We start from the raw sequence: 27,742 nt of genomic DNA, 5'->3' as shown, positions 1-27,742 counted from the left end.
CTGCCTGGGGACACTTGCAGACGGGAAAGTACATCTTGGCAGCACTGAAAGGGTGTCATGGTGCCACCAGGAGAGGCTACTTTAGGTACATGGGCCTTCCACGGACTGTGATTTACTAGAGATGCTTTAGGTCAGCAGGTCTCAACCTTGGCTGGACAGTGGAAAATCTAGAGAACTTTTTTTTAAAAATGCCAATTTTTTAAATTGGTTTAAATGGGTTTGGGACCCAAACCCAGAGATTCCAATTTAATGGATCTGGACATCAAATTTTTGTTTTTGTTTTTGTTTTTGCTTTTAACTGCTCCCCAGGTGACGATAATGTGCAGCCAATGGTGACACCCACTGCTTGAGGCTATGCCGTACCAACCTGGTTATAATTGTTGTTTGGATTTTTTTTTTAAGAGGACATAAATCACATTATTTGAGGCCATGTGTATCATCATACATTATTAATACAGGCCACACAATCAGATACCACAGACATATTTCACGTTTCATGGCATGATGCTTTATCCACCAGGAGGGGAAAAGGCTTTATCACCCAAGGATTGTATTTCTGAGAGATCATAATTCTAGTGCAATCTGTTTTTGTAGGAACAGGAAAAGTTTCTGTGAGAAACTATAGTCCTGTATCTAAGAGGTTTCTGAATTTACAGTTAGCTCTGGGTATATCACCTGTGGTACAGATTGGTCTTCAGTAAACTATACAATCTCATACTAGCTTTTACCTGCCACATCCATCTGAGCTGTACCTTCTCTGTTCAGAAAATAACCAATAATGCATTACCCTACTAATGCTTCCTTGTCTACCTTCAAGCAGTAGTACTGCACCCTCCACCAACTGCACATTCATGAGATATTAAAGAAATACCCACGAGCACAAGCAGAAACAGATTTTTGATTAGAGTCAAGCACTCAACAATTGCACATAATGATGTGAATAGTTGATTCTTGTCTAGAAAGCAAGATGCAGTTACATCGACTTTTATTGACTATAACAGCCTGTTCCATGAGTGCTAACCCTGAAAAATGTCTGTAAAGTAAAATATAACAAAGACAGACAAAAGAAGAATAAAACATCAACAAAACAGAGTAGGTGAAAAATAACCATAAACAGTAGGAAAGCGTGTTGGATATCCAAGTACTATAAAAGTGGTAACTAAGGACTTACATTATAAAAAATTATTTTAGGGGCACTTGGGTGGCTCTGCTAAATGTCTGACTCTTGATTTCAGCTCCGGTCACGATCTCACAACTGTGAGATCGAGTCCCGTTGTCGAGCTCTGCACCGTCAGCTTGGTATTTTCTCTCTTTCTCTCTCTCTCTCTTTCTCTCTCTCTCTCTCCCCCTCCCGCACTCGCATTCTCTCTCTCTCAAAAACAAAATATTTTTTATTTTAAAATAAAAGAAATAAAATAAGATAAAAACATAAACACAAAATAAAATAAATAAAATAAAAACATTAAAAGAAGTTACTTTAGTGAATTAAATTAGTTACGGGAGAAGAGATGGAAAAAAACCCAACTAACATTATAGTGGTATATGCATTACACGTGAGAGTAAATTAAGCCTTTCATTTTTTAATAATCACCAAAAGATTCAGAAATTGAGGTAGCAACACTAGAGGTCAGTTCAGATACCTGTGAGAGGCAATTAAAATGGACAAAGTAAAACAGAGTAGTAGTAGGTATGATCTTATAGAGGGGGGAGACCAGGGAAATGTATGTGTATAGAATATACACCATGTACTGTGCAAAACAATTTATCTATATTCTCTCTCACGTAATGCTCACATCAACTCTATGATTTTATGTTGGGCAAACCAAGGATCAGAAAGGGAAACATAATTTGACCAAGCTGCATATCTAGAAAATGGCTGAACCAAGACTGAAAGCCAGGTGTGAATGGCAAGTTTTTGTTCTTTCCTCGCACCACATTTCCTTTGATGATACATGTGACTCCTGTCCACCCTCCCACCCTGCTGCCCTCCTCCCCTTCACATTTGGTGTCCAAGTACCCAGAGCTTCAGTTGCCCTTAGGTACATCGGCCAGCTGTCCAAACAAGACTCCAGATAAAAAGAGGGATTCACCTGACAATCCTAAGAACAGGCAGAACAGGCATATCACCAAAGCCATCACGCACAGGAAATTTTAAGTATCTTCTGATGAGAGACACAGAGGGAAAGCTTAAGAAAATGTTCTAATCATAAGAAATACGTAATTTGTACAAAACTTGCAAAGAGGAAGCATAAAAAATTGATAGTTGTATATAATATTGGTGCACTCAGAAACTGTGATACCAAGTCCCACAAAAGAGAGAGAATCAAAATGATTTCCAGGTTCTGAGTTGCAAATGCTGGAAACTCCTATTGCTCGCTCTTAGAACAAGTTTTATATGAGTAGCTCAGTGTTTGCTGGAAGAGCGAAAAACGTTGTAAGGGAATAGAGTTGGCCAGTGAGCATTTTAATCTCAAAGCGAGTTACAGATCAAAGAGCTGGACGTAGTCAGCGAAACATTTAGCAACAAGCTGTGACGCAGCCGATATGTTCTGGACTCTTCGAAGAAATTTCTGAACACCGTCTATTCCTGATGAAATTGGTCTATTTTGTCAACGCTGGTTAATCCTAACCTGCTAATTACGAATACAACAAACAACCTTCATTGTACATTTCTAATAATCTCGTGAATTTTTTTGAAGTGGCTTCTAAATTGTGATTCTGCTGTGATGGTGCTCCACAGCCTCTAGTAACAATCTCTCGGCTCTAGTTCCTCCAGCTGCAAATGAAGGAATTAGACTGAAGATCACTACCTTTTGGGGGTTTTTTATTTCCCAGGTATTCTCTCAGTTCTGAGTCTATTCTTCCATAAGACAAAGTCAACTGCCTCACACTGAACTTAAAACAGATTTGTCTGCCATCGGATGTGGGTGACATTTTTCTCCGAGTTCCCTATTTCAGCTAACAGTACAATAATTTCAAAACTTAGTCATTCCTTTCAGTTCATTCTCCCCCCACCCCGTCTTCTATTTCCAATAGAATTTATCACCTAATCCTGAATATTCCACTTTCCCATTGTCTCTTGCTTATGTCTTTTCAAATCCATTCTCACAGACTGAGACGGAAGCTCCCTCTTCAATTAGAGGAAAATAAGTATACACTTTAGGATTCGGTATTATGAAATGAGTTCTGGTACTATAAAATGAAATGCAGTGGTTTTGAATAGACCCTACCTCTCTCCATAGAATCACTTGGTCTGTTCAGGGTATAAGTTGATATTTTACAGAGCAGATCTGCAATGGGTTTGAATGAGATGGGTGTCCCAAACAGATAAATCAGTTCTCTACATGCAAATGAATTCCAAGCTGCAGTCAATATTCGTGAAGTTAGAGTCAGCTGATAGGAACAGGAAGCAACGGACTGGACACTGAATTTCAAATGAGAAAGATATTTCCATGGATATACAAAAATGCAACATATAGGAGAAAAGAGGTGCTAAATTGCTATTTCTTCTCTTGTTGCCCGCTAATTATATATGAATCTCAGTATGCGGCCAAGTAAGTGGAGAACTGCCACCATTCGCATTCAGTGGCTGTCTAAAGAAAAGGACCAAGATCTCAGCTTAGAACACTGGGCAAGGCTGAAAGACGGCCAAGTGTTTGTGCAACTAATGAGCTTACCTTTAATTAAAGAAAACTGTAACTAGGTTTCCTAAATTGAATTCTCACTATATATAGGTTTGCTATTTTTTTAAGTTTCATATTTAACAGTACTGGTACGCAAAATTAGAAAAACAAAAGTGGCAATTACTTAATTAAGAACTAGTTTCATAGAAATACTTACTAATAAAAATAAATTTGTAGGTAGCATTGAGTCAAATACAGTAGGAACAAAAACTTAAGGAAAACCAAATTTAAGGACAGCTTCTGATTTCCAATCACTCACAGAAGCACCTCTGCAGAGAGTTGCTAACAGTACAAACCTTGCTCAATGTCAGCAAGGTTTATGATTCACTTCATATTAGGCCAAAATACAAAAGACCCAGAGCATGCATGACAAGAGCACCAACACATAGGACAGTACTTGCATTGAATATTCTTAGCAACATTTGTAAGAAGAATTTTGGTACTTAGTCCAACACTCTTTGGCACCCCAACATAACTGGGTTTGTTTTAATTGTAAGTTGACATAAAGCAAACATCTGTTGCTTCTAAAATTACTGAAGTCAGGGCACCTGGGTGCCTCAGCCACTTGAGCATCTGACTTTGGCTCAGGTCATGATCTCACGGTTTGTCAGTTCGAGCCCTGCGTTGGGCTCTGTTCCAGCTTGGGGCCTGGAACCTGCTTCAGATTCTGTGTCTTCCACTCTCTCTCTCTGCCCTTCCCCCGACTGCTATCTGTCTCTCGCTCTCAAAAATAAATAAACACTTAAAAAAATTTTAAATTACTGAGGTCATACAGGATTCCAATTTGGGGCAAAGTTCCTACTCTACAGGAAATTAATTACATATAGGTTAATGAAAGCAGTAAAGATATTTTGAGAAGGGAAACACAAATTAAAGATGATAATAATAACAAGTAGCATTTATTTAACGTTCACTGTGCTTCAAGCATTTTAACAAGTACCTTAAACACATATCTCATTTAATTTTTATAACATACCAATGAGACTGCTACTACTCCCCCTATTTTACAGATGAGGGAGAAAAATGAGGTGTGAGAAGCCAAACAACTTTCGTGATATTAACCAAGTGGTTAATAGAAAAGGTGGTACTGAAACACAGCTGTGCCTGACATCAAGTCAGTTTTCTTAGGCACTATACCATGCTGCATTTTCATTATACGGTGCTGATCACAGGATTCCCTGTCCAATGGGACCAAAGTGACTCAGTTATTGACCTCTGAGAAAACAAAGGAAGGATAGTTTAATAAATTCCTGCTTATACAGAAATAAAGAGTTCAAAAGATCTGATGTTTTCACAAATTCTGAACTCAGGTTTTTAAGATGGTAACAAATGACAAGAAACAGATATCTTGGATTTTCCTGGCAAAACTAAATTTGAGGCTTTGTCGAGCACCTCGAAGGAAGGAGCAAATCCAACCAAAATGTCTAGAAATGCAGGTCACTATAACAAATCACACAAAGTTCCAAATGCTGACACTGGGGTAAGAGCGGACACTTCTTGCTGGTCGGCTCCCCCTAAATGACCTGCCAACATCTCAGACTCAACATATAAAACTCCAAATTCACCACCTTCGCACAAGCAAATCTATGTCTCAATCCCAATAGGACAGATATTCTCCCGGTCACTATAATTAACATTTCGAGATCATCTAAGACCATTTCTCCATCCACTAAGGTGCCACGTCAATTTGCCAAGTCGACAACCAGAATATTTATGTGTATTTCCTCCTTCTCATCTGTATGCTACTTCCCTAGCTCAAGTCTTCAACAACCTCGGCTAGTATTTTTGCAAAACTTGTTTCTCTGCCTCCTCTTTCCTTTCTCATCAATATTACTAACTTCCCCATTCCATGCTCTAACAGTGGCTCCCAAATGACTATAGGCTAAAGTCCAAATTCTTCAGCCTTAATTTCCATCTCCAAACTGGCTACATGTTTGCTCAATTGCGTCAAAGGTAATTAATCTCATCTAGGTCCAATGATCATCCACTGCCATAAATCTGGTTGAAACTATTCTCTCTCCATAATGTGTGCTTACACTTACTCTAACCTACCCTCCTTTCCCTCATAGTAAGAAATAACATGGCATTAACGGAAGCAGCATATTGAAGCCAGATAGTTTCGGGAGCTGTACAATTGCAGGCAAGCTTAACCTTCTGAACCTCACGTTCCCCACTTGTAAAATGAGGATAATAGTACCACGCTCGCAGGATTTTGGTAAAGATTAGAAGTAACATACATAAAGTGCATGCCCAGAGAAGGTACTTGATAGGTGATGGCCATTATTATTATACCCAAAACTTAGTCACTGTCTTTAAGGCCCAGATTAAATGCCATAAAAAGCATCTGTGTTGTCCTTTCTGTCTTACACCTAAAAATACCTGATTACACCTATCACTTTTACAAAGCTCTTGTGATTAAGAATCCTGTCTTATATATCCTTATATCCTAGAATACCTTCTATTTATCATACAAATATAGCAAGCTTTTAATAAATGTTGGGTGAAAAAGACATGAATAAACCTCAAAGAATTAAATTTATTTTCTTGCATCCAATTACTTCGAAACATATTTTTTAAAGAATTTCCTATGAAGTCTTTTATCTGGAATTTCTGTGGGAATAAGACATTCTGTCTCAGAGATCATTCTGGCAGTTTACTGCTGAATGGTACATTCCAAATAGTTTATTTTTTTAATGGAAAACTTTCTAAAACACTCCCAGCAGTCTTCAAAAGAACACTGAACAACGAAAATGACTTCTGTACCAATCAGCCCACCACACTCCAGCACCACAAGGAAGGCGTACGTATCACAGGTGCCCGGCAGATGTGGAAACGGCCCGTGTGCCTTTCTCTTGCATGCACTGCTGAATTATGCCCTCTCATGCACTGCGGTTCTGTGGATTGATAGGATATAAGACAGTCCTCACCCTTATTTGAACTGGTAAGCTTCAGATCCTCATGTATTCTATAAAACTGTTAGGGTTTTCAAAATTTTGTTTCCCCTTACTTTTGAGGCTGGAATCATACTGAATGGGTGAGGTCATCAAAAAGCCTGTCAACCGAACACCAAAATGGTGATGATGGGAGTACAAATAAAATCATGAGCATGTGACTAACATTTACGAGGTTGATGGCACGGGGCTCAGTCAGCACACTGTAATAATGATCTCAACCGGCATAGTAAGTCGAAGACGTAGGTACTATTTCGATTACCATTTTACAGATGGAAAAACTGAAGTTCCGGGAGGTTAAGTGATTTGCTCTGGGCTGAGCAGTAGTGCGTGGTATCAGACAAACTGGAATCGCTGCACACCACCCTGCTGACTCCCACTTTTTATTCAGTGTTGCTCCCAATGGAATGATTTGAATAAGTGTTTTTGAGGAAGATAACCAAAACTTGACCCTTTAAACATCAGAGCAATTTATTTGAAATCTTTCTAACATGAATTGTATATAACCCTCATGTAATGAATGGAGTGTATAACATAAATTGTTCTTGCCTGGATGGATCTACACTGATGATCACTCATTATGCTACAGGAAGTTCAGGGATGGCCTCTGAGCCCATTGAGGGGAAGAGATCCTAAGTGGACCTTTGGCTGAACTCCCCTCAACTATGATTTGGGTTTGTTGAATGGCATTCATCCCCATTTTTTAGCAGCCCTGTTCCACGACTCCTTTTGGAGGGATGATGGAGCCTCTAGCTGAGCAAGTTCTCTGATGTTTAGTCATTTCTCCACCCCTTGATCTGTGGCCTTTGCTTCTTAACTCCCAGATTTCTTCGGACAGGACAAAGAGGAAATTAAAAAAAAAAAAAAATGTACATCAACTCTTTGATGTACAATGAAGCCAAACATTGTCTATACTTGAGAAGAGGGTTAAATCATCTTATGAAAGGATAGCTTCTGTTGCTGCTGCTGCTGAATTTGGAGGACTTCTTTTGGGTGGGGTTATTGTTATTGCATAAACTAAAGACAGCAGAAATCTAATGGCAGTGATTAGGCATTAACATGAATAATAATTTCATTAAAAATACATTTTGAGTAAGCAAGAGTTTGTTCTTTGTAACTTCAGGCCAACAAAGGAATTGTACATATATGCTGAAACCAAATTCTTTTCTTCACAAGAATAGTAAGAGGAAGATGGTTAGAATATAACACAGCATGAAAGATTTGCATTAGATATAAAGGAGATTTCGTGAAAGTGAGTGGTGTTAAACATTGGAATGATTTATCAAAAGTTTTTTTTTTTTTAGTACAGTGATTCTATAAAAATTTTTTTAAATGACATTCAAACGAAACACATTTTTGCATTCATTTTGAAGAGCCAAAATAATTGTTAGCAAATATGGATATGTTTAAATTTGTAAAAGCAAAACTTTTCTTCTTCTACTTCAAGCCTACATTAATATTCAAGAAGACAGACCCATTTCATTACCTAACGGAGCAAAGGCGGTTGTTTTAGCAATATGTTGAACTAATACTTCATCAAAAATATCTGAGAAATATGACCTCATACGGTGCGAAGATTAAGGTGCTTTCTGGCAACCCCTGCCCCCCAAAAGCAGGACTCTTGACTGCAGAAAACAAAGTTTTCTATGGGGAGCCACGAGGGCTGCCTTCTGTCCTATCAATCCACAAATTCTCAAATTACAGATCTGCTGTTGTTTTGTGACACATCTGCTTTGCAATGTAAAATAGTGTTTTCTTTAATAAGAATTCTTCAAAAAGCCCTCAGGCTCCTCGCCTTTGTTTGCACAGCCTGAGAGTTTTCATTTAAAGTTTTCACACTGTTTTTAAAATTCTCCATTTTTATTTATAAAATAGTTACGTGAAGTCCACAGACCTCTGTTTTGGCTTCACATTTTAGCTACATGGAAAAGGTGGAGAGAAACATGGAGAGAAATTCTTAAGGTTTCAATAACTGAGAATACTCCAAATGACCACCTTGTTTTTCTCTTTCCTTTGCTGTCAAAAATGTAGGAGGAGGAAAGCTATTTATATAACCCCTGTCCCCAGAATGCAAATTCTACTATGAAATGAGTAAATTCACAGGTAAAATCTACTATTGTTTATTCTGGCAACTCTGGCAATCCAATACAGTGGAAAATTAGAATAGGTAATGAAATGATTACAGAAGCATACGAAATTCTTTTCTACGGATCATAACAAGATTGATACGATATTCTCTATGGTCCCTAAATGGGACCTGAACCCCAAATACAGCTCCTATTTTTCAATGTAAAGTATACAGCCTTCAATTTGCTTCCAAGTCCAACCTTCAACTCCTAAAGAAATACCATCCATTCATCTCTTCATTAAATTTGGAATTTTTTTTTTGTGGTCTCCACTGGAAACACATAAACTTGGTCTTTTAGAACAATTATGGGCAAGTATAATAAAAAAAATGTAAACTTTTTCACAATATAATGGGACTCAGAAGGTAAGCAAGTAATAAATACACACAAGTATCAGGACTTGACACTCTCGAGCATTTATCTCTCTTCACCTTTACTCCACCCTTATGTTACTTGAAGCAGATGATAGCCACTTTGATATTCCCTACTCATGGTCCCTGAGGGAATTCCTTGAGCAGGCCTGATCTTTTTCAAGAATAGGAAATGCCGCTTTGTAATTCACTGTATTTCTACAACACACTCTTCTGTGATTCAATTTGTTGAGAGTAGGGATGATCTCGTTCTATGAAAATCATGAACAGTCCCTCAATACCAAATCTTATAGGGGGCAGCTGGAAGAAGTGTGATGATAGGCTGATGCAGTCAACTCCATCCTAAACATCTAATGTGATACAGCAGGCACTGCCCTATGTAACACGAGTGTCACGCTATACAATTACTTGTAAGGGAAGAGAGTTTGGATAAATGTGACGTAAATACGAATAGAAAAAAGAAAAAAAAAAAAGGATTCAGAAACACGAAATAATGGTCTAAGCCCACAGCTGTATCTCTGACGTATTCTTTCTATCCTGCTTCTTTAGGCCCATCTTCAATTTTACCATCAGAATTCTTTTTTAAATTTCTCATTCCTCTTCAGTATCCTCCTTTTTAAAACTTCTACCTTTTAAAAGTCGGCTTTCTAAAGTCTTGAGTCCTTTCTTTTATAACATTATCATGACATGGTCCCTTTTATTCGATATTTCTGTCAATTCACTTGTATAAATCATTTGTTCTTCAGTGGTCAGGGTCAAGTATCAGGGACCAGAACCTCGTTTTGGGGGACATGCAATATAGAAATAATGAATTAAAGAAAAAGAATTTGGGTTCTAAAATGGATTAAAAATGATTGATTTCTTGTTCTACCTTTACTATCTGTATGACTGTAGGCATAAAGTTATTTATTTACATTCTCTATGGCTAAGTTACTTCAAACTACAAATGGAAAATAGCTTTTAGAATTTTTGGAAGAATAAAATGCTAAAATACGCATAATAGGCTTAGCCACAATGCAGGGCTAAAATAAGAATCACTAAGGTTAACTGTTATGGTTAGCTCTACCTTCTAAAGATGACATTGCCAGAAAGCAAGTTACCAATTCTTCAGATGTTCTGATTTCATTAGACCAAGACTGACACAAAGGCCTGGCTATGTAAATCTCCTAGTTGTAGGAGGCCTTGCCTGTATGGCAGCTACCTGATTTAGAGAAGGAAAATACTGGCTTCTTCTAGCCAATGTCCAGCTCAGTTGGCTGCAGGATTGCTTCTTTTATTCTTTGCATCGCACATCCATGGAGTTCTACGTGAGATTTGCCTTCTTGATATATACAGTGAAATTTCCTTAGTTTTCAATCTAATCTATATCCTCTAACACAGAATTGGCTTTCCAGTCATGAGTCTCATGTCATCAAGTCTTGAGATCCTATTTATCTTCTGGCATGGTACAGGATGAATATTTCTACTCCCTCAAAATTCCTATGTTTAAATCCTACCCTGGTCCACAACATGATGGTATTAGGAGGTGAAGCCTTTGGGCATCACGAGGGTGACTCCTTCACTGATGGGATGAGTGCTTTTACAAAAGAGACTCCAGAGAGCTCCCTAGTTCCTTCTTCCATCATGTGAGAACACTGCACAAACACAGAAAACAGACCTTCAACAGACACCAAATCTACCAGGGCCTTAATCTTGGACTTGCCAGGCTCCAGAACTATGCGAAATAAATCCCTGTTTTTCATTAGCTACCCAGTCTACGGTATTCTGGTACAGCAGCCCATACAGGCTAAAGCATGGTATTAATATTGCAAAATTTGTTTTGTTGCCCACTGATCATCTGACAGGCCTGGATGTCTTCAATACCAAAGGGGGAGTGTATACACTCCCACCCTGACAGCAAAGGGAGATCTTGTCCATAAAAAGCCTCCATCAGGAAGATCTAAAAAAGATAGCTCACTGAAATATTCTCTGGTGACCTAAGCTTACAGATGTTAAAACTGCATATGAAGGTTCAGATGTTTACTATCTTCCTTTAGGTGAATACGGCTCGTGTACATCCTAGAGTAAGGCATGATGCTTAACTTCATTTGCTGTTATTTATCATTTCTGCCAAAAGTGGGTTACGCATTTCCCAACATTCTTAAACAGAATTTACTGGCTACCATTTAATCTCTTTTAATAAATCACAGTCATCCTTTTGATGTACAAGCCGTACAATCATGGAGAAATGTCTGCAGGGTTCTTCAATGTGCAGAGTTGCCTGCCCTGCCATAGAATGGCTTCAGGCTGCTACGCTTTTTCACTTCTCATATATTTTTTTAAATAGTTTATCTCTCTCCTCCCTTGTTGTCGAGCTGTCAGTCAGCTGTCACTTTTTACTGCTGTCAGTGAGCCTGCCTTTATCGCACCCCCAATTTGATGCTGCTAATCTGCTGTCAGCTGAGAAATCAGCTAATCAAGACCTCTGAAATTACATTCACAATAAGTGGTGGGCCAAGCATGGGATGGAGATTGTGAGATATGAGTTCCAGTTCTTGCTCTGTCCCTCTCTGGCTGTGTGGCTACCAGGAGACACTTAACTTCTCTGAACCTTGGTGCTTCCATCCATAAGGAGCAGGATCCGTGTGTGTGTGTGTGTGTGTGTGTGTGTGTGTGTGTGAGAGAGAGAGAGAGAGAGAGACAGAGAGAGAGACAGAGAGAGACAGAGAGAGACAAAGAGGAAAGGAGACAGATCTCAACCAGACTTGGAGCCTAACTTTCTCTGGCTGTCAGAAAGAACATAGGAAACTTTTTTGTGAGTTAACAGAGGCAGGATAGGGGTACCACTGACCTTTTAACTGTCAAATTCAAGGATATGTTTTAGTCATCACTTTATTTAACCTTAGTCCTCTGAATTCAGTACTGACCATCTCCTTAAAGTCTTCTTCCCTTTGCTCCAGAGGATAATTCTTTCAATGTTGACCTTCTGACTCTTTTTTCTCCTCTCTTCAATCCTGGGCTGTTCTTCCACCAGCCCCTTTAGTGTTAAGAGTGCCAATAGCCAGTCTGAAGTTCAAAGCCAGGGTAATGATGCCAGCAAGAAGCCTGAGAAGTAGCAACCTGTGTGTCCTAGCAGTCAACTGAAGAATGTGTCATAGTGTATCAAACACTGCTGATATGTCAAGTAAGATGAGCGCTGAGAATTGACCACAGGATTTAGAGAGGCATGGAAGTCATTGGTAACCTCGACAAAAGCAATTTCAGTGGAGTAGCTATAAGAGAGAACAGTAGGAATAAAATTAGAAGCAAGTATAAACAACTCCTTCAGGAGGTTTCACTACTAACAGAAAGAAAGAAAACAGGCAGTTTCTGAAGGGAGAAGTGGAATCAAGGAAGGACTTTTTTTTTTTTTTAAGATGTAAAACTAATAACACTTCTCTTATGCTAACAGTAATGATCCAGAAGACAGGAGAACTGATGATGCAGAACGAAGGACACATTGCTAGGATAGTAGTCTTATGTATGCAAGAAGGATGAGCTCTGGCAAAAGTGGGGGCAAAACCCTTACACAGAAGCAACGTCAGTTCGTCTTTATTAACAGGTGTGAATTGAGGCACCTGGGTGGCTCAGTTGGCTAAGCGTCCAACGTCAGCTTTGGTCATGATCTCACAGTTTGTGAGTTCAAGCCCCACATCGGGCTCTGTGCTGACAGCTCGGAGCCTGGAGTCTGTTTCGGATTCTGTGTCTCCCTCTTATTCTGCCCCTCCCTTACTCAAGCACTGGCTCTCTCTCTCTCTCTCAAAAAAAATGACCATTAAAAAAACTAAAACAAACACACACACACACACACACACACACACACACAACAGGTGCGAAGAAGGAGAATATGCACCCAGGAACACATGGATGGGCAGACGCGGCGGTGGCAGCATACATAAATTCTCTGACGATTGTTTCTATTTTCTCAGTCATGATCTGAGAATGAAGATAGGATATTTGGAATCAGCAGTTTACAAAGAAAGGAAAATGCATGATTAGTTATCTATAGGATGAGAAATGTGGTCTGTTTGCCAGGCAGCTCACAGGGACCATATGAACTGAGAGTAGACTAATAAGTATGTTCTTGGATGTTCTTCTAATCAAATTAAGGGAAAAGTACAAACAAATTGAGAGTATCTGCAAGACAGCAGGTATGATGACCAAATATGGAGGTTAAGCTCAAGAAAGAAGGAGGAAAATTGGCAGAAGAAAAGCATCTCAAAGTAAGGAACTGGCCCCATCAATGGATGGTAGGGTCTTATGAGGCCCAAAGACTGAGTCAGGATGATAAAGAGAATAATAAATGAATCTCTCTATTTATATTAGACTGCTCCTTTGGCAGAATTTTTCTCTATTTTCATATGTTAATTAAGAGAGGGCAGAGAGGAAGTCAGTCCTTTATATTCAGGTGGCAATAAATGTTCTACGTTATATAACAATGGGAGTGGGTTAATTAATGAGATGAATTAGTCTTTACTAGGGGGGCTAATGCATACCAGACACTATGCTAGGCATTTCACATATGCATTATTTCCTTAAGTCACTACACAATGCCTATGAGGTGATGACGTAAATGTAATAATCATAATCATTAAAGAACCTAGGCTCAGGGTCATTATACTTGCATAGATTGCAGAGCTAGCAAGGGGCAATCAAGACCCAAACACAATGTATGTATGTATGTCTACAGTGTTTAAGAGCTTTCCCATCCCCAGATGCTTAACACATATAACGATAGTTTCAAGAGATATTCTTTCTTGCTACTATTTTTCTGGTCTTTGAGAACGAGGCAGTGAGGGGCGAGCAGGGCAATAGGTAAGAGCTGTTGCCACAAAGCCAATCCTTCTGAAGTCCTATGTGACTGATGTGCTCTGAACTATAACTGTTATCAACTTTATAAATCCTCATATTTTTTGCTGAAATATGGCTCTTCCCTTTCTCTGATGAATATCCATTAGAGTATACACTATCATAGCACATTGTATTAATAATTTAATTGTATCTTCCACTTTGTTTTTACTTAAATTTATTTTTGCCATGACCAAAAAATATTTATATAGGGACAGAGATAAGAGCATTCAAAAGTTTTTTCTTCTTCCATCATCTTGGTTATGTTGCCTTTGGAATTACTCAATATTTTTCAACATCTCAACAAAATAATACTCTTTTAAGACTGCAGGCATTAGAATGATTGTCATTCATGCAAATAATCACTTACTTACACTATATGAGTTTGGGGTGGATAAAGCAAATTACCATTTGAAAATAATTCAAATAACACTCTGGGCTAAGACCTTGCTTATGAATGTTATCTTGGCCACAATATTTCTTAACCTTCTTCCATTTAGCTAGATTTATTTATGGTAATATAGTCCAAATTAATAAACTATTCAATTGCCACAGGTGTATTAAGTATATGATGTTGTAGGAATATATCAGATGCAAATGAATTTTAAAATACATTATTTATTTGGAATTCTATAGTGGTAATAATTAAGATGTAGTATAATTATGTACTCACTTAAAGATGTACATTTTGAGTCTATCTTACATGAAAAACTTAAAAATGTATCAAAAAATAAGGTTCATATTTTAAAAATGTGGACTAAAACATAAACTGTGTTTTAGCTCATCATAGATCCTAAAGTGTAACAATTATATTTTCCAAAAGTTGAAATTCTCTCATCCCATTATATATATAAATATACAAATACAACAACTATATATGCATATACATATTTATACATACACATGTGTAACTGAAAATCGAATTTGATCTTAGTGTCACTTAGCCTGATAGTTGTCAAAACTGCACACAAATGATTAAATGTTTTTGACATATGACCTTTGCTGATAGGAAGTATGAGCAGTAAACATAAAACTGGATCAAAAGTCATAGGGTCTAAACTTTAATCCAGTGTGTGACAATAATCAGCAGTGTGAGTGCAAGCCAGTCTCCTGCTTCCCTGGGCCTCCGTTTTCTGAACTCCATAAAGTAAAAATTGGGCAAGGTTGTAAAACTTAAATTTTATGACTCACTAACTTGACTTGGTATTAGGCAGATTCTTCTTCAATGAAATATTAACTAGTAAAGTCCTCAAATAAATCAGCATTCTGAGTGCTGATGAGGACTACTGATCCCACAGCAAAATCTAAATCTAGAATACAGAAAATAATGCTGACCTCCTGCATAATGTGCAGACATTAAATTGTTTCCTGATTTCATTTCAGGGATGGGGAACAAACAGCTGTCCCTGAACTCTTTTTAAGGACATCGTCAGTTACAAACAGCAGCATCCCCAGCTAGGATGAGTCCCACTGAAGAAAACTTTCTGTTCACACGGGAGAAATATTCCTAGTGGTAATAAAAACCGTTTTGCTAGGTTTAATCAGAAGTGAAAAGGAATTTGAGAATGTTCCCTTTGAGCCACATCATCCACTGCTAATTCAGGGTGGGCCTAGCAACAGGGGTAATAAAAAATGTCCTTAGTAACAGAGAAAGAGAAATGGCAATTAAGTGTATTTGCAACCTAATATAGAAGACCTAACTCTTTATTAAGATAATATAAATAATAAAAAAAAAATGGAAAAAGGAAAAAAATAGAAGGAAATAGCATGGGAAATGAAAGTAACCCAAGCAGTGCAATTTAACACTGATTTACTTAGAACAGTTTGCTATATACATATAAGCCCATGGGCATAAGCTGAATGCAAAGGCTGAGAAACATGCTTAACAATGAATGACTTCTGCAACAAAACAACAAATAAAGAAACAAAACAGTAAGTGTTAAAAAGCCAAAGCAGCTTGCTTTGGGACACCAATAAATAACAGAAAAGAAAGGACAAACTCAATATCAGAACTAACCATTCAGTGATAGGTTGGACACATGATTATTTAAAATGTTTGTAAATCACAGCATGGTGAAATAGAATTCGATTCTCCAATTAACCATGCTTACGCTGAAAAGTTAAAATCGGCAAGAACACCACCAATTTCTATACATTTGGTGAATAAAGTATGATACAATATTGAAAACAGAGTCAAACATACTGACCTGCTCACATCAGGAAACCTGATGGGAAAGTAAATAACTTGGCACTTGGGTCTGATGATGCTTTCCAGATCCTTGGGTCTGTGATCAGGAATCAGCTTCATAAATTTTCCAATAGAGGTGAGAAATGACTCCATGTTAAAAACCGAGTTGAATACCACCACATCAGCCACCAGGCTGTAAAGGGAAAGGATACATGCAAATGATGAACCCACACTCACTCACAGCTATTTTTCATAAGCCTAAGTCCTCTGTGTTAATCAGAGTTTATACTGTCCTTGGGCTTGCAAAGAACTCAGCACTTCCCATAGTATTTACTAAAATGCTTCTAATAGAGAATTAGTTTCATTAGCATTGTATCGTGGTAAGTTTGATTTCTGGCATCAGGAAAGAAAGGCAGGAGAGGAATCAAATAATTTATTGGGATCTTATGAGGCTCCAAACAAAGTTTATTTTTCTGCAATGCCAGGACTTTCTATAACATCAACAGTCAGTACAGCAGGACCTTTTCCTTTGTGGCCCAAATACCCACGTTGGGTTTCTATGTCAGTGATATACATCGTTTTACACCATACTACACTGAAGAGAACATCTGCCAATCCCTTTCACTACCTTCAAGGAGATGAGTTCAGATAAAGCTACTTCCCACAAGAGCATACCTTCAAACACATGGTTAAAGTCTATTTCGTGTTTAGTCCTTGCTTCAAGAAACCATTAGGTTTTTTAAAGCTCTGGAACTGTACAGGAAGAATTATATGGGATATCTCTACAAACAACTTATTTCACTATTATATTATATTTGGGGTGGCCAAAGAAGAAGGACCACAATACCATGGACCTTCATAAGTAAATGAAATAAATATAATTTTAGCTATTACTTTTGATGGGTATATTGTGTTCCTCCCTTTAATATTTTTTAAATAAAAATAATCTAAAATACATTATTATAAGGAAATGTGAAAACAAATTGTAGGTGTCATAACTATGTCAGTAGTGTTCAAAACAGCCCATAACATTTTATTGAAAACCAATGAACACGAATGATAACCATGGGCAAGCTGGATAAAACCTGAATATGGAGTATGTTCCCTTTATGAGTCAAAAAACTGATTTAATAAATAATTGTTTTGATTTAAGCAAAGATTTTTGCCTTAGGCAATGATTTAGGGTCTCGATGTCATGGGATCTCAGCAAAATGCATACAAACGTTTTAGTGAGAAGCTATATAAGTTCAAACAACAGTTAATTTTATTTCACCCTAAAAATGACAGATCAAGAAAACTAAAAGGTCCGCAAGACGGCAAAACACAAATGAATAAGCAGAGCTTATAGAATAGGAATACCAAAGCAAATCCTTCGTTTACTGAGGACAGCCAAAGTTCCTATTATTAATATACAGCGGAACAAAAAACCTACAAAAGGAATGTTGAACTGCCACCTTTATGCCTCCCCTGCAAAACTGCTTTTCCATACAAGTTTTGTTTTTTTTTTTTTTTTTAGTTGCAACCTAGTGGAAATTTGGGGGTAGGGGTGATAACAGCACGGATAACACAAAAGAATGTCACAGAAGTGCTGACACAACACCAAGCAATAAGGAAGCCAATATAATAATATACCAAAAGTTGAAGGATGTTTTACAGCTAGTCTGTTTTCACCATATGTCATATATTGTAATAGCGACCCACAGGTCATAATATACTGTTACGACATGTGTTCATAAGTCAGAGGGCTAGTGAAACCTCTATTTAAGGTGAGTGCTTATGTCAGTCACCTCTAAAGTCCTTAACTGCCACACGGTCAAGAAAGAAATCCGACAGTGCCAACAAAAGCAGAAGTCAGCAAGAAAACTAAAGAAACATTTGAGGAAGCAAGAGTCATACTTTTCGAAGAGAATCTGAAACAGGACTGCTTCCTGACACTCTTATTTTTCCTCTGGACAACTGTGAACCATTTTTTTCTCATTAAGAGGCCAACCGATGATCGAGTCCCCTTCTTTCTCTCCGAGCTTGTTGATCGGTTTACCCTCTTAAGAAGAGCAATGCCGGAAAATCATGTTGGAACCCTTATAGTCTCATTCCTTTCGACCAAACACAATCTTTTATAAAACAGAGAGATGAGGGGTAGTTAGCTGAAATTTTTTATAGACATCTGCCCTCCTAGGGCATGCAACCTAACTACTTACATTCCTAAAAACCCAGTCTCCGCTAAATTAAATATCCAAGATGGTCTACAGAATATTCTTTTCATTCATTTTCTCTCTGATATGAGTGGGTGTAACTTCCATTAACTTTAAAGCCACCCATAAAGGGAAAAATAGACTTAATTTTTTTCCCCAGTTATTTCTCAGGGGTAATAAACACACACTATCTGAGGAAAAGAATGATGCTAATTCAGGAAATCAAAAGAATATTACAAATGTTTTCCATATTGATAAGGCACAGAATGATTTTATTTTTGTTTTTAAAACATATTTCCCTTCTCTGTTTCAAGATAAAATAAAGTATTTTAATTTTATTATGAAATTTCAACACGGTTGCTTTTTTTATGAGACATTTGACGTGAAGCAGTTCCACTCTATTTTCATAGCACTGCCACTTCACAATTGAAGCAGCTTGTAAAAATGATTGCAGGAAAACATTTACGAAATGCTCGAAACACAGAAATATTACCATAGAGTTGTTTTTCTATGTCAACTAAACTATGGAATATGCTGTAGGAGTTGGGAGTCTGTTTAAACACATCATGAATCCCAATTGCTAAGAACTATTAAAAAAGGTAGGATGTACCCTATCACTGCCAAATTGATTCTATTTGATTGTTGCAGTTATGTGAATAGGATGCACCAGCAAAGCCATTTCAGAGTTGTTATTAACTTCTTTCATTAACTAAGCTTCAAGAGATACACTTTGTGGAAGTAACAACAGAGAAGGACCATCACCTTTGAAATGTCATGGTATTTTAAGGCTGTGCAATTTCAGAAGACTCAATGAGGGGAAAAAAAAAAAAAAAACAACCACCTAAAGATTCATTTCCCATAGTTTTCTCTTACAAACAGTTAAAAAAAAAAAAAAGACAAAAACCCCTTGGTCTATTACTTATTCCTCTATAAATTTCTATTTTGATTTCAGCTGGATATATTGAAAGTGGTTGGCGGGGCGCCTGGGTGGCGCAGTCGGTTGAGCGTCCGACTTCAGCCAGGTCACGATCTCGCGGCCCGTGAGTTCGAGCCCCGCGTCAGGCTCTGGGCCGATGGCTCGGAGCCTGGAGCCTGTTTCCGATTCTGTGTCTCCCTCTCTCTCTGCCCCTCCCCCGTTCATGCTCTGTCTCTCTCTGTCCCAAAAATAAATAAAAAAACGTTGAAAAAAAAAAAAAAAAAGAAAGTGGTTGGTAAATGAGAATGGATGAGAATTGACTAACTGCTCTTTTCTAAAAGTACCCCTTCTACAATACAGGATGGAATCAAGGGGTAAAGATGGAGCCCTGTGGACACTTTGATTCTATTTTGAATGTTGTAGAAAATAACTAGTTCAACATACATCATTAGATTGTTACATATGTGTATTTTATAAGAGGATTAGCTGTGTGTGCATATATATATATATATGTATACATATATATATATATATATATATATATATACATATATATGGCAAAGGCACAAGCAATTACTACCATGGAAGGTATGTTTACACTTATGCACCTATTTCAAGATGTTTTCTAAATAAGTGTACAGTAGGTCTTCAGATTTAAAAGCGAAATCTTTTAGCAAAGGACTAAATATAATGATACAATCTATACCTACCATGAGAGAATTTGGTTGTATCCATACTGAAAATCCCTCTCCTGACATTTCTTGACAGGATATACCAATTGGTTCTCATGGAAGTACAGAATCTTTTTCAACTTCCCAAGGTCAGGCCGAAGGGCAGTCAGCTCAGTCAGGTTCAGCACTGAGCTTGCAAAGAGGATCCTAGGAAACAAGGAGATTAAAGTTTACTGTCCCAAGTATGTGTGAAGTGGTCATCCTTCGCCTTCCTCCCCCTTTCCCTCTTCCTACCCCCCCAAAAACATATCCCCTATAGGGACACATCAATAGTTAAGCCTTAATACCATGTAGCAGCATTCTAAGTTTTGATCTCTTAAAAAGCAGCTGCTAAGAACTATAAAAGCCCTGAATCTCATTGGTCTTCTCAGCTCAGTTACTGAGAGATGCAAAAAAAAAAAAAAAAAAGCCGGATGGATTTTATTGAAAAAGGCAAGAAAAGCTCTATCTGAAGGACAAATGGAACAAAGATAAGGCTGACTGGGGAATACTTTGCTTGCCAGTTTCATTACACTTTACTTCTTTATGCAACCAACTACTGAAATTCAATATACGAGCAGGAATGGCACATGTTCATGTTATGACATAAACCCTTTTGATTTATGCAACAGACTTATTGAGTGTGGTCTTTTTCTCTTGGCATGTTTTCTCACTGTCCCTATCTGCCACCTCTCCCTTTTTCTCAACTGTTGGGCAATATTTGTGGTTTTCTTATTTTTATTTTATTTTTTTTTTATTTTCCATTACTGGACTGCTAATGGCACCAGATGTATAATCCAGCAACGTATGATCTATAAAACTCCTTATATAAAAAATAAATAAAGAAGAAGAAGAAAGCTGATTCCTTATCTTTGGGGGAAAAAAGGAACTGAAAGCTTACCTATTATGTTTATAAATGAAACAGTGTCCATTTACTTATTCATTCCACAAACGTTTACTAAATGCCTAATGTGGGCCAGAGTCTAACCGGGAAGAAGAGAGAAAATGAACCAAGACAGCCCATCAGGATAAACGCTACCTGCACTTGTGACATAAACAAAGAATTAACAGAAGGAAACCCGAAAGGAGTAATATCGCTCTAGGACAACCTCGAAACGTTTCCCTAACGAGGTGCCTACCACATATGGACACAAAAGAGGAACAAATTACAGTCCCTGAACAGCTGAGGACACTTAGATGGCACAATTTTGATAGAATGCCACCTTTACAACATAATGTAGCATCACTTGACCCTTACAGCTTTAGTTCCATTCTACATAATGAGGTTCAACAAGGTTAAGAGTTTTGCGTTTACTGGTAGAAAGTGGCACTGGTAGATTGACGCTGGTACAAAGTGGCAAAGCAGAGACTCCTGGTCTTCGAAAGCCTGAAGCACCTTTCATTATGCCACGGATATGAACTGGCTGTGGACCACTTAAACACTGCAAATGATTCTTTGTGTACTTAATAAATACAAAATATCATACTTGTTATTACCATGATTACAACCACTATAAATTTTCCCTTGCAGATAAGTCAAATGGCTAACTTCAGGTGTTTATATGATTTTCACACAGGAAGAATGATGACATGATAAGTGCATATATCATAAGTAGGAATTCAGGTGTCTTCTTCATGGACTAAAAAAGGCACATAAAGACCAAAAGGCCGTGATCTCTCTCTAAAGCCACATGGCTGTATTAATATCATGGTTTAATGCTTTGAAGTAAAAAAACCTTATAAAGGAGATGTATTTATATTTTTAACTGTCTATTTGTACTCAACTAAAGCACACAGAAAAATGGTGATCAAAAAAATGTCTTATTTTGTCCAAAAATATTCCCACCACCACCACCACCACCAAGTATAAGCCTCTCTAAAACTTAAATGGAAAATTCTGAAATATGAAGATACTTGCTCATCTACAAATCCGATCCTTAGTAGAGAGAACAATAAAATATTAATCTCAATCAATCAATATTTTCCTTAAAATAAAATGGACGGTGACTTGTGGGTCTAATTATTGAGTAACACCCCCTCCTCTACCTCCATACAGTACTACTGCAAGCAATGACTCATTCTTAATCATAAGACCTGAGCAAGCTCAATGTTTTTCACACAGAAGGCCGAAAATTCATTACATGCAGCCCCCACATGACTAACTAACTGCAAAAAAACAAAAAAAAAATGGTACCTTAATGGAGAAATTTGGTAGACGTCAATTTACCCAGGTGATCAAACTTAATATAAACAGTAACAGGACACGTGATGTGTATTTCCCAGTATGATACACTAACAAAGACACAAATCACCAATGTAGTTCTCCTGCCACAAGTGCCCGATCTGAACTTGGTCATGAGGAAACAATATTTGCAGACAAATATTCTGCAAAATAATTGGGCTCAATCTCCAAAAATGTCAATGTCCTAAAGAAAAATAAAACCTAGATTAAAGGAAAACAAAGAGACACTGAAACAAAATACAATGTGTGATTCTTCATTGGATACCAGATGAGGAAAAAATAGTTATAAAGGACATTATAAGGATAATAGGGAAACTCTGAATATGGATTCCATATAAGACTATAAATTTGAACCAATCTTAAATTTCTTAAGTATACTAATTTTATTACGGTCATGTAAGAGAATAACCTTATTCTTTGGAGACACATACTGAATTATTTACATGTGAAGGGTCATGATGTCTACAACTAATTCTTACATGGTTCAAACAAAAGGCTACTAATAACAATAAATATTCATAAGTATATATTTGCATAGACAGATACTTAAAAATGTGTAAAATGTTAACAATTGATTAATCTAAATGAATGGTATATTGTAATTTCATCGACCTAGTCTTCAAAGTTTTATCTAGTTATATATTTATATAATTACAAACTTGAGGGAATATGCATTAAATGGCAGTGAGTAGAAGGGAAAAATACATTTCATAAGTAAAAAAACCCTCTCATCATATATGTATTTCTAATCATAATCCAATTGTTAATTTCCTACATGAGAATTATGCTCAGGATGGCCCATCTGTAGCAAAAGTTTAGCCAAGGTGAGCCTTGCACTCTGCTCCTACCATACATCTCTCCTCTCCTTACCCTACTTACTAGCTAATCCATAATCAAGGAATCCAGATCTAAAGTTGAGCGTTCTAAATAAAGCCTCCCAAATGAAAGAATGTAATACATTCAGAAGTGAGGTGGCAGTGATTTTCGGAATATTAACCATTTGGGTCTGCCCACACCAACACTTCCTTCAGTTTGTTCAGTCATTAACAGGAAAATCATTTCCCTTGTATAACTAATCTTGAAATAGCCCTACTTCTAAATTGTGGAAATTATCTCTGTCAGGAAAACAGAGATTCTGTTTGCTTTTCATTTGTAAAATAGTAGTTAAAGTGGACAACAAGCAATTCGTCAAATATTTGAGTTAGTGACACCCAAAAAGAAGTAACGAATATGCTCACAAAATGCAGGTAAGATTCATAGGCAATTTTTACTTTGTCCCCTTCGACCAATTAAAAAATAAAGTTAATAATGATACAACGAATGACATCACTCAATCAGCAGTCAACCCCTAGGCTTCCAATGTTCATCTTGCCACAGGTATTACTTAAGCAATAAATCCTAACAAGGTGAGCTTTATCATCCTACACTGTGTCTCCAACAGGAAAGGGCACGAGGTGATAGCAAAAAGCACTAGGAACAAGATAATTCCTGACAGCTGCTGCTTGAGCACAAGTTAAATTGAACAGTTTATCTCAGCATGAAGATGTTATAAGGTTTTATGTTTAATATTTTTAAATTAACATAAAAACCAGAGAAAGGAGTTGTGCAATCTCTTGCAAACATGACATACTACAATCACTGTATAAGCTGGATTAGGACTTATTACCATGCTACTACAGAATTAAGCTGTTTTTAGACCACCAAAGAGCTTTAAATTGCAACTTTTGTCTCTGTAAGAGAAACCTATATTTAAAATGTCTGCTAAATTCAAATTAACGGCTACATCATTAGCTTATACCATCTCACCAAAAGTGTAAGTAAGCTGCTATTATAATCCTCTAACCAAAATGGCTCCGTGCTGCAAGCACATCAACACCCTTCTATGTATTTGGGATTGTATCCATATACATGTTTCGATTGTTTCCAATGCACATTACATGTACAATCTGAGTCATATTTGCTTAAGGAATCCAAATTAATTCAACTTAATGAAATTCAAGGTTAGAGGTTTTATGTTTTCTGACTCAGTTTGAATAAACCAGTTATTTGCCTTTTACTGTATTCTCTTAATACGTAAAAAGAGATGCTGAAATACACCTAAGCCCTACAGGAGTGCGATGGCTACCTATCAAAATGGATACTTTTATATCTTCAATGGTATGGAAGGGCAGCAAAATGAGAAAAGAAGACAGACATTCAAGATTCCAACCACCACCACATGCATTCTAGTAATAATACTTCATGAACCAGGTTATCGCAATCTTTCATCATGGAATCTTTTCAATGGCCCCTTCTATCCCCCCAAACCATTTAGCACATTTATCACATGATGGGATATACTACACAATTTAACACAGGTACAGATACCAGTAATTATGTAATTCCTTGCAGGGCTTCAGGAAGCCTTTGACAAAGGAGTAAATTCCATTCGTCCAGTTGTGTCTCTTGCTCAGCACGTAAATTCCTTGTCTAGATTTACCTTGCTTAGCCTCATTGCCAAACTTTGTTCTTTTGTTGTTTATCTTGATTCCTGTTCCTTGATAAAGACTCTCTAGGACTGTGATATAGTGTGTTCTGTGATGATGGCAATGGCTTCTATCTGTAGTGTCCGATATAGTAGCAACTAGCTACATATGGCTACGGAGCACTCGAAATGTAGCTACTGCAACTGAGGAACGCAATTTTAAGTTGACTTTAACTTGCTTCATTTAAGCTTGTTATGTTCAATATTATTTCTGAAACGTATGATTTTTCACAGATTTCATGACACAGTGGGTCAGAATACCTACAACCAGGACATGACTCTTATACTCACATATTTCTAAAGTTTAAACATCTTCTTGCATAATCTCTTGTATTTCTATGACAACTGTTTGTGTATTTCATGAGATGTCTTATTACTTTTTAATATCAGGAAACTTTACACTGACTACTGTATGGAAAACAGACTGCAAGGAATCACTTCGAAGATGGGAGAACAGTAGGGAGAATAGAAAAGAAGTGAGAAGGGGCCTGTATCAGGATTTGCTGATGAAGCGGGTGTAAGAATTGAAAGAGAGGAGTGCTTTCATTTCCTTCACTTTGTCACTTCCAAAGCGTAGTGATAGTGTTTTAATACAATAGGAGCTTAATAACACATACATGCATAAATGAAAATTATTCCCAAACCCTTCAAAAGTCTTTGGCTTAAATATATATTTCTTTAATTTGTAAAACCTGTGTAGAATGATAACCGAGTTCTAATATTCATTAATCGTTGATATGCAAAATTCATTTCAACACACTATGCTTTAGTTGTCAGCTACTTCATCTTAATTAGACCGTTTCTACTGCACGTTTAAATGCTACGGATTTTCTTTTTTTTTTTTTAATTTTTTTTCAACGTTTTTTATTTATTTTTGGGACAGAGAGAGACAGAGCATGAACGGGGGAGGGGCAGAGAGAGAGGGAGACACAGAATCGGAAACAGGCTCCAGGCTCCGAGCCATCAGCCCGGAGCCTGATGCGGGGCTCGAACTCACGGACCGCGAGATCGTGACCTGGCTGAAGTCGGACGCTTAACCGACTGCGCCACCTAGGCGCCCCGCTACGGATTTTCAAAAACCTTCAAGAACATGCATAGCAAGATGTTTCCATTTGCTAAAACAATTAGAAATAAATACAAGATAGAAGTCTTATCTAAAGGAAAAGTAAATGTAGTCATTTAAGTTCTTGTGATGGGTAAGTTACAGGCTGTTAAATAGAGTATCCCGTTTCCCAAAAGCTGTCCCATAGGACAGCATGAAGGAATCAGTCGGTTTTGCTTTCCCCCCCCCACCATGTAATGTTCCTTTCCTGTGCTTATCATGACGGCCAAGGGAACACTGTGCAAAGAACACTTGTCCAGAAGGCAGGGAATCAAAGTCTGTAGGTGGGACATGCCACTGAACAATACCCCCAAGTGGTTTCTTGATACCTAGCCACTCCACAGTCATCAGCACTCTGACCTGCCTTACAGTCACCTAAGGAGGAGACAGATTGTATACATACATGAGGGGTTTTTTTAGCTAAAGGTGCCACTTAAATTCAGTGTCCCTTAAATTACTCAAGCTACCTCTCCAGTCTTTTAATTCTTGGTATCATGTCTAATTCATAAAAGATACCCAGTAATTATGTTGACAACAAGAAAGGAAGAAACAGCAAGGGTGGGTGGGTCTACTATTGAAAATATTATAAATAAATTGGAATTTTTACTGTGTACACAAATATTTTAGGAATATTAAGAATCTATTAAGAGTATTCTTGTAAGACACAAGGGAATCTGAGCCACTCACAACATTTATATCTGTTTTAGACAATCTATCAATTAGTCAACAAACCAGAACACTGTTAAAGTCTCGACAAACTAATAAGCACAATATAGGTAGTATTCCTGTTCCAAAAGAGCTGACACTAACACTGGCAAAATAAGCAATAAACAGGAAACGTTAAATAACAACAAAAAAGATAAGTAACAGCTCTGTTCTGTATAAGAAATGTCAGAAAGCACTGAAAGACTGATTGTGAACGAAGGGAGAGGCACTAAGGGCTGAGTTCAGAGGAGGAAGTGAAAACAAAGAGCAGTGGAAGACCAGGAAGGATAAAGTTTATTGAGGGTATTGAGGGAGGCACGGGTCCTGAGATCTTGGCTCTGGAAGTATCAGGGCTAGCTATCTGAGTTCAGCCCGAGAAGAGGGACAGTTGCTTAAAGTTTAGGGTTTGAAAAAAAGTGAGTAGTCAAATAAAAGGAAAAGTGGTCTTCCATCAGACCTAGAGGCACCCACGTGTAGCATAAGAAGTTTGCCAAGTCCACCCCATCTGTTAACAATATGAGGATCCACTGTACCCTTATAATTCTATTAACAATGTTTTATTTCTTCTTATTATCCTTGAGTTGTAAATGCTCGTTGGCTGAGAAAAATGATAGTAAAATGAGAGGATAAGGAATCAAAGTTTCACCATCACTACCACTCTCCAAATAAGGGAGGTTGTTCTATCTGTATCCAAAGATAAAATCAATTTGTTTAAAGCATGGCTCTCCAACAGCCATGTGATCATATTCTAAAGGAAGACAAGGAACCACATATTATGCAGGGTTTTACATATACTGGCTAATTTAATCATCATCCTAAGAGATTTGTCTTACTATTTCCATTTTACTGATTAGGAAATTAAAGCATGAGAAGTATTGTTAAAAGCTAAGGCAACAGTGGTTACTAGGGGACAAAGATGAGTTTCAAATCCAAGTTGAGCTGGACCCAAAGCTTCTATGTTTTTCAGTTATTCCACACTGATTTTGAATCGTCTAGGATTAGAATGTGACTCAATGGTTCTCAGTACTTCTCATTATTGTCTGTGTTTGAGCAATACAAGAACACAAATGGTATAAAGAAGAACTGTACTAACCTGAATAGCTTCATTTCATTTCTTCATTCATCACATATTTCCTGAGTGATTATACTGTTAGACAAACTGTGGA

General features: G+C 37.4%; 1 protein-coding gene across 31 annotated transcripts in view; it reads right to left on the bottom strand.

Moving 5' to 3' along the window:
* GTDC1 (glycosyltransferase like domain containing 1) overlaps nucleotides 1-27,742 on the bottom strand; it is a 404,807-nt gene that overhangs the window by 190,542 nt on the left and 186,523 nt on the right. For 30 of the 31 annotated variants that reach the window (XR_009257563.1, XR_009257564.1, XR_009257566.1 and 27 more), the window contains 2 exons: nucleotides 20,004-20,171; nucleotides 16,205-16,378 (listed from right to left, as the gene is read on the bottom strand). Coding sequence is in view for 28 of the 31 variants with exons in the window: in XM_058715393.1 (XP_058571376.1) it covers nucleotides 16,205-16,378; nucleotides 20,004-20,171 (342 nt within the window). In the remaining 3 variants the exon portion in view is untranslated. Of the gene's footprint in view, nucleotides 1-16,204; nucleotides 16,379-20,003; nucleotides 20,172-22,197; nucleotides 22,219-27,742 lie in introns of those variants that run through there. The other variant, XM_058715400.1, reaches the window with a different exon arrangement.

The sequence above is a fragment of the Neofelis nebulosa genome, chromosome 2 (assembly GCF_028018385.1).
Source record: "Neofelis nebulosa isolate mNeoNeb1 chromosome 2, mNeoNeb1.pri, whole genome shotgun sequence".
NCBI classification, from domain to species: domain Eukaryota; kingdom Metazoa; phylum Chordata; class Mammalia; order Carnivora; family Felidae; genus Neofelis; species Neofelis nebulosa.
This window is presented reverse-complemented; position numbering and strand designations above follow the sequence as displayed.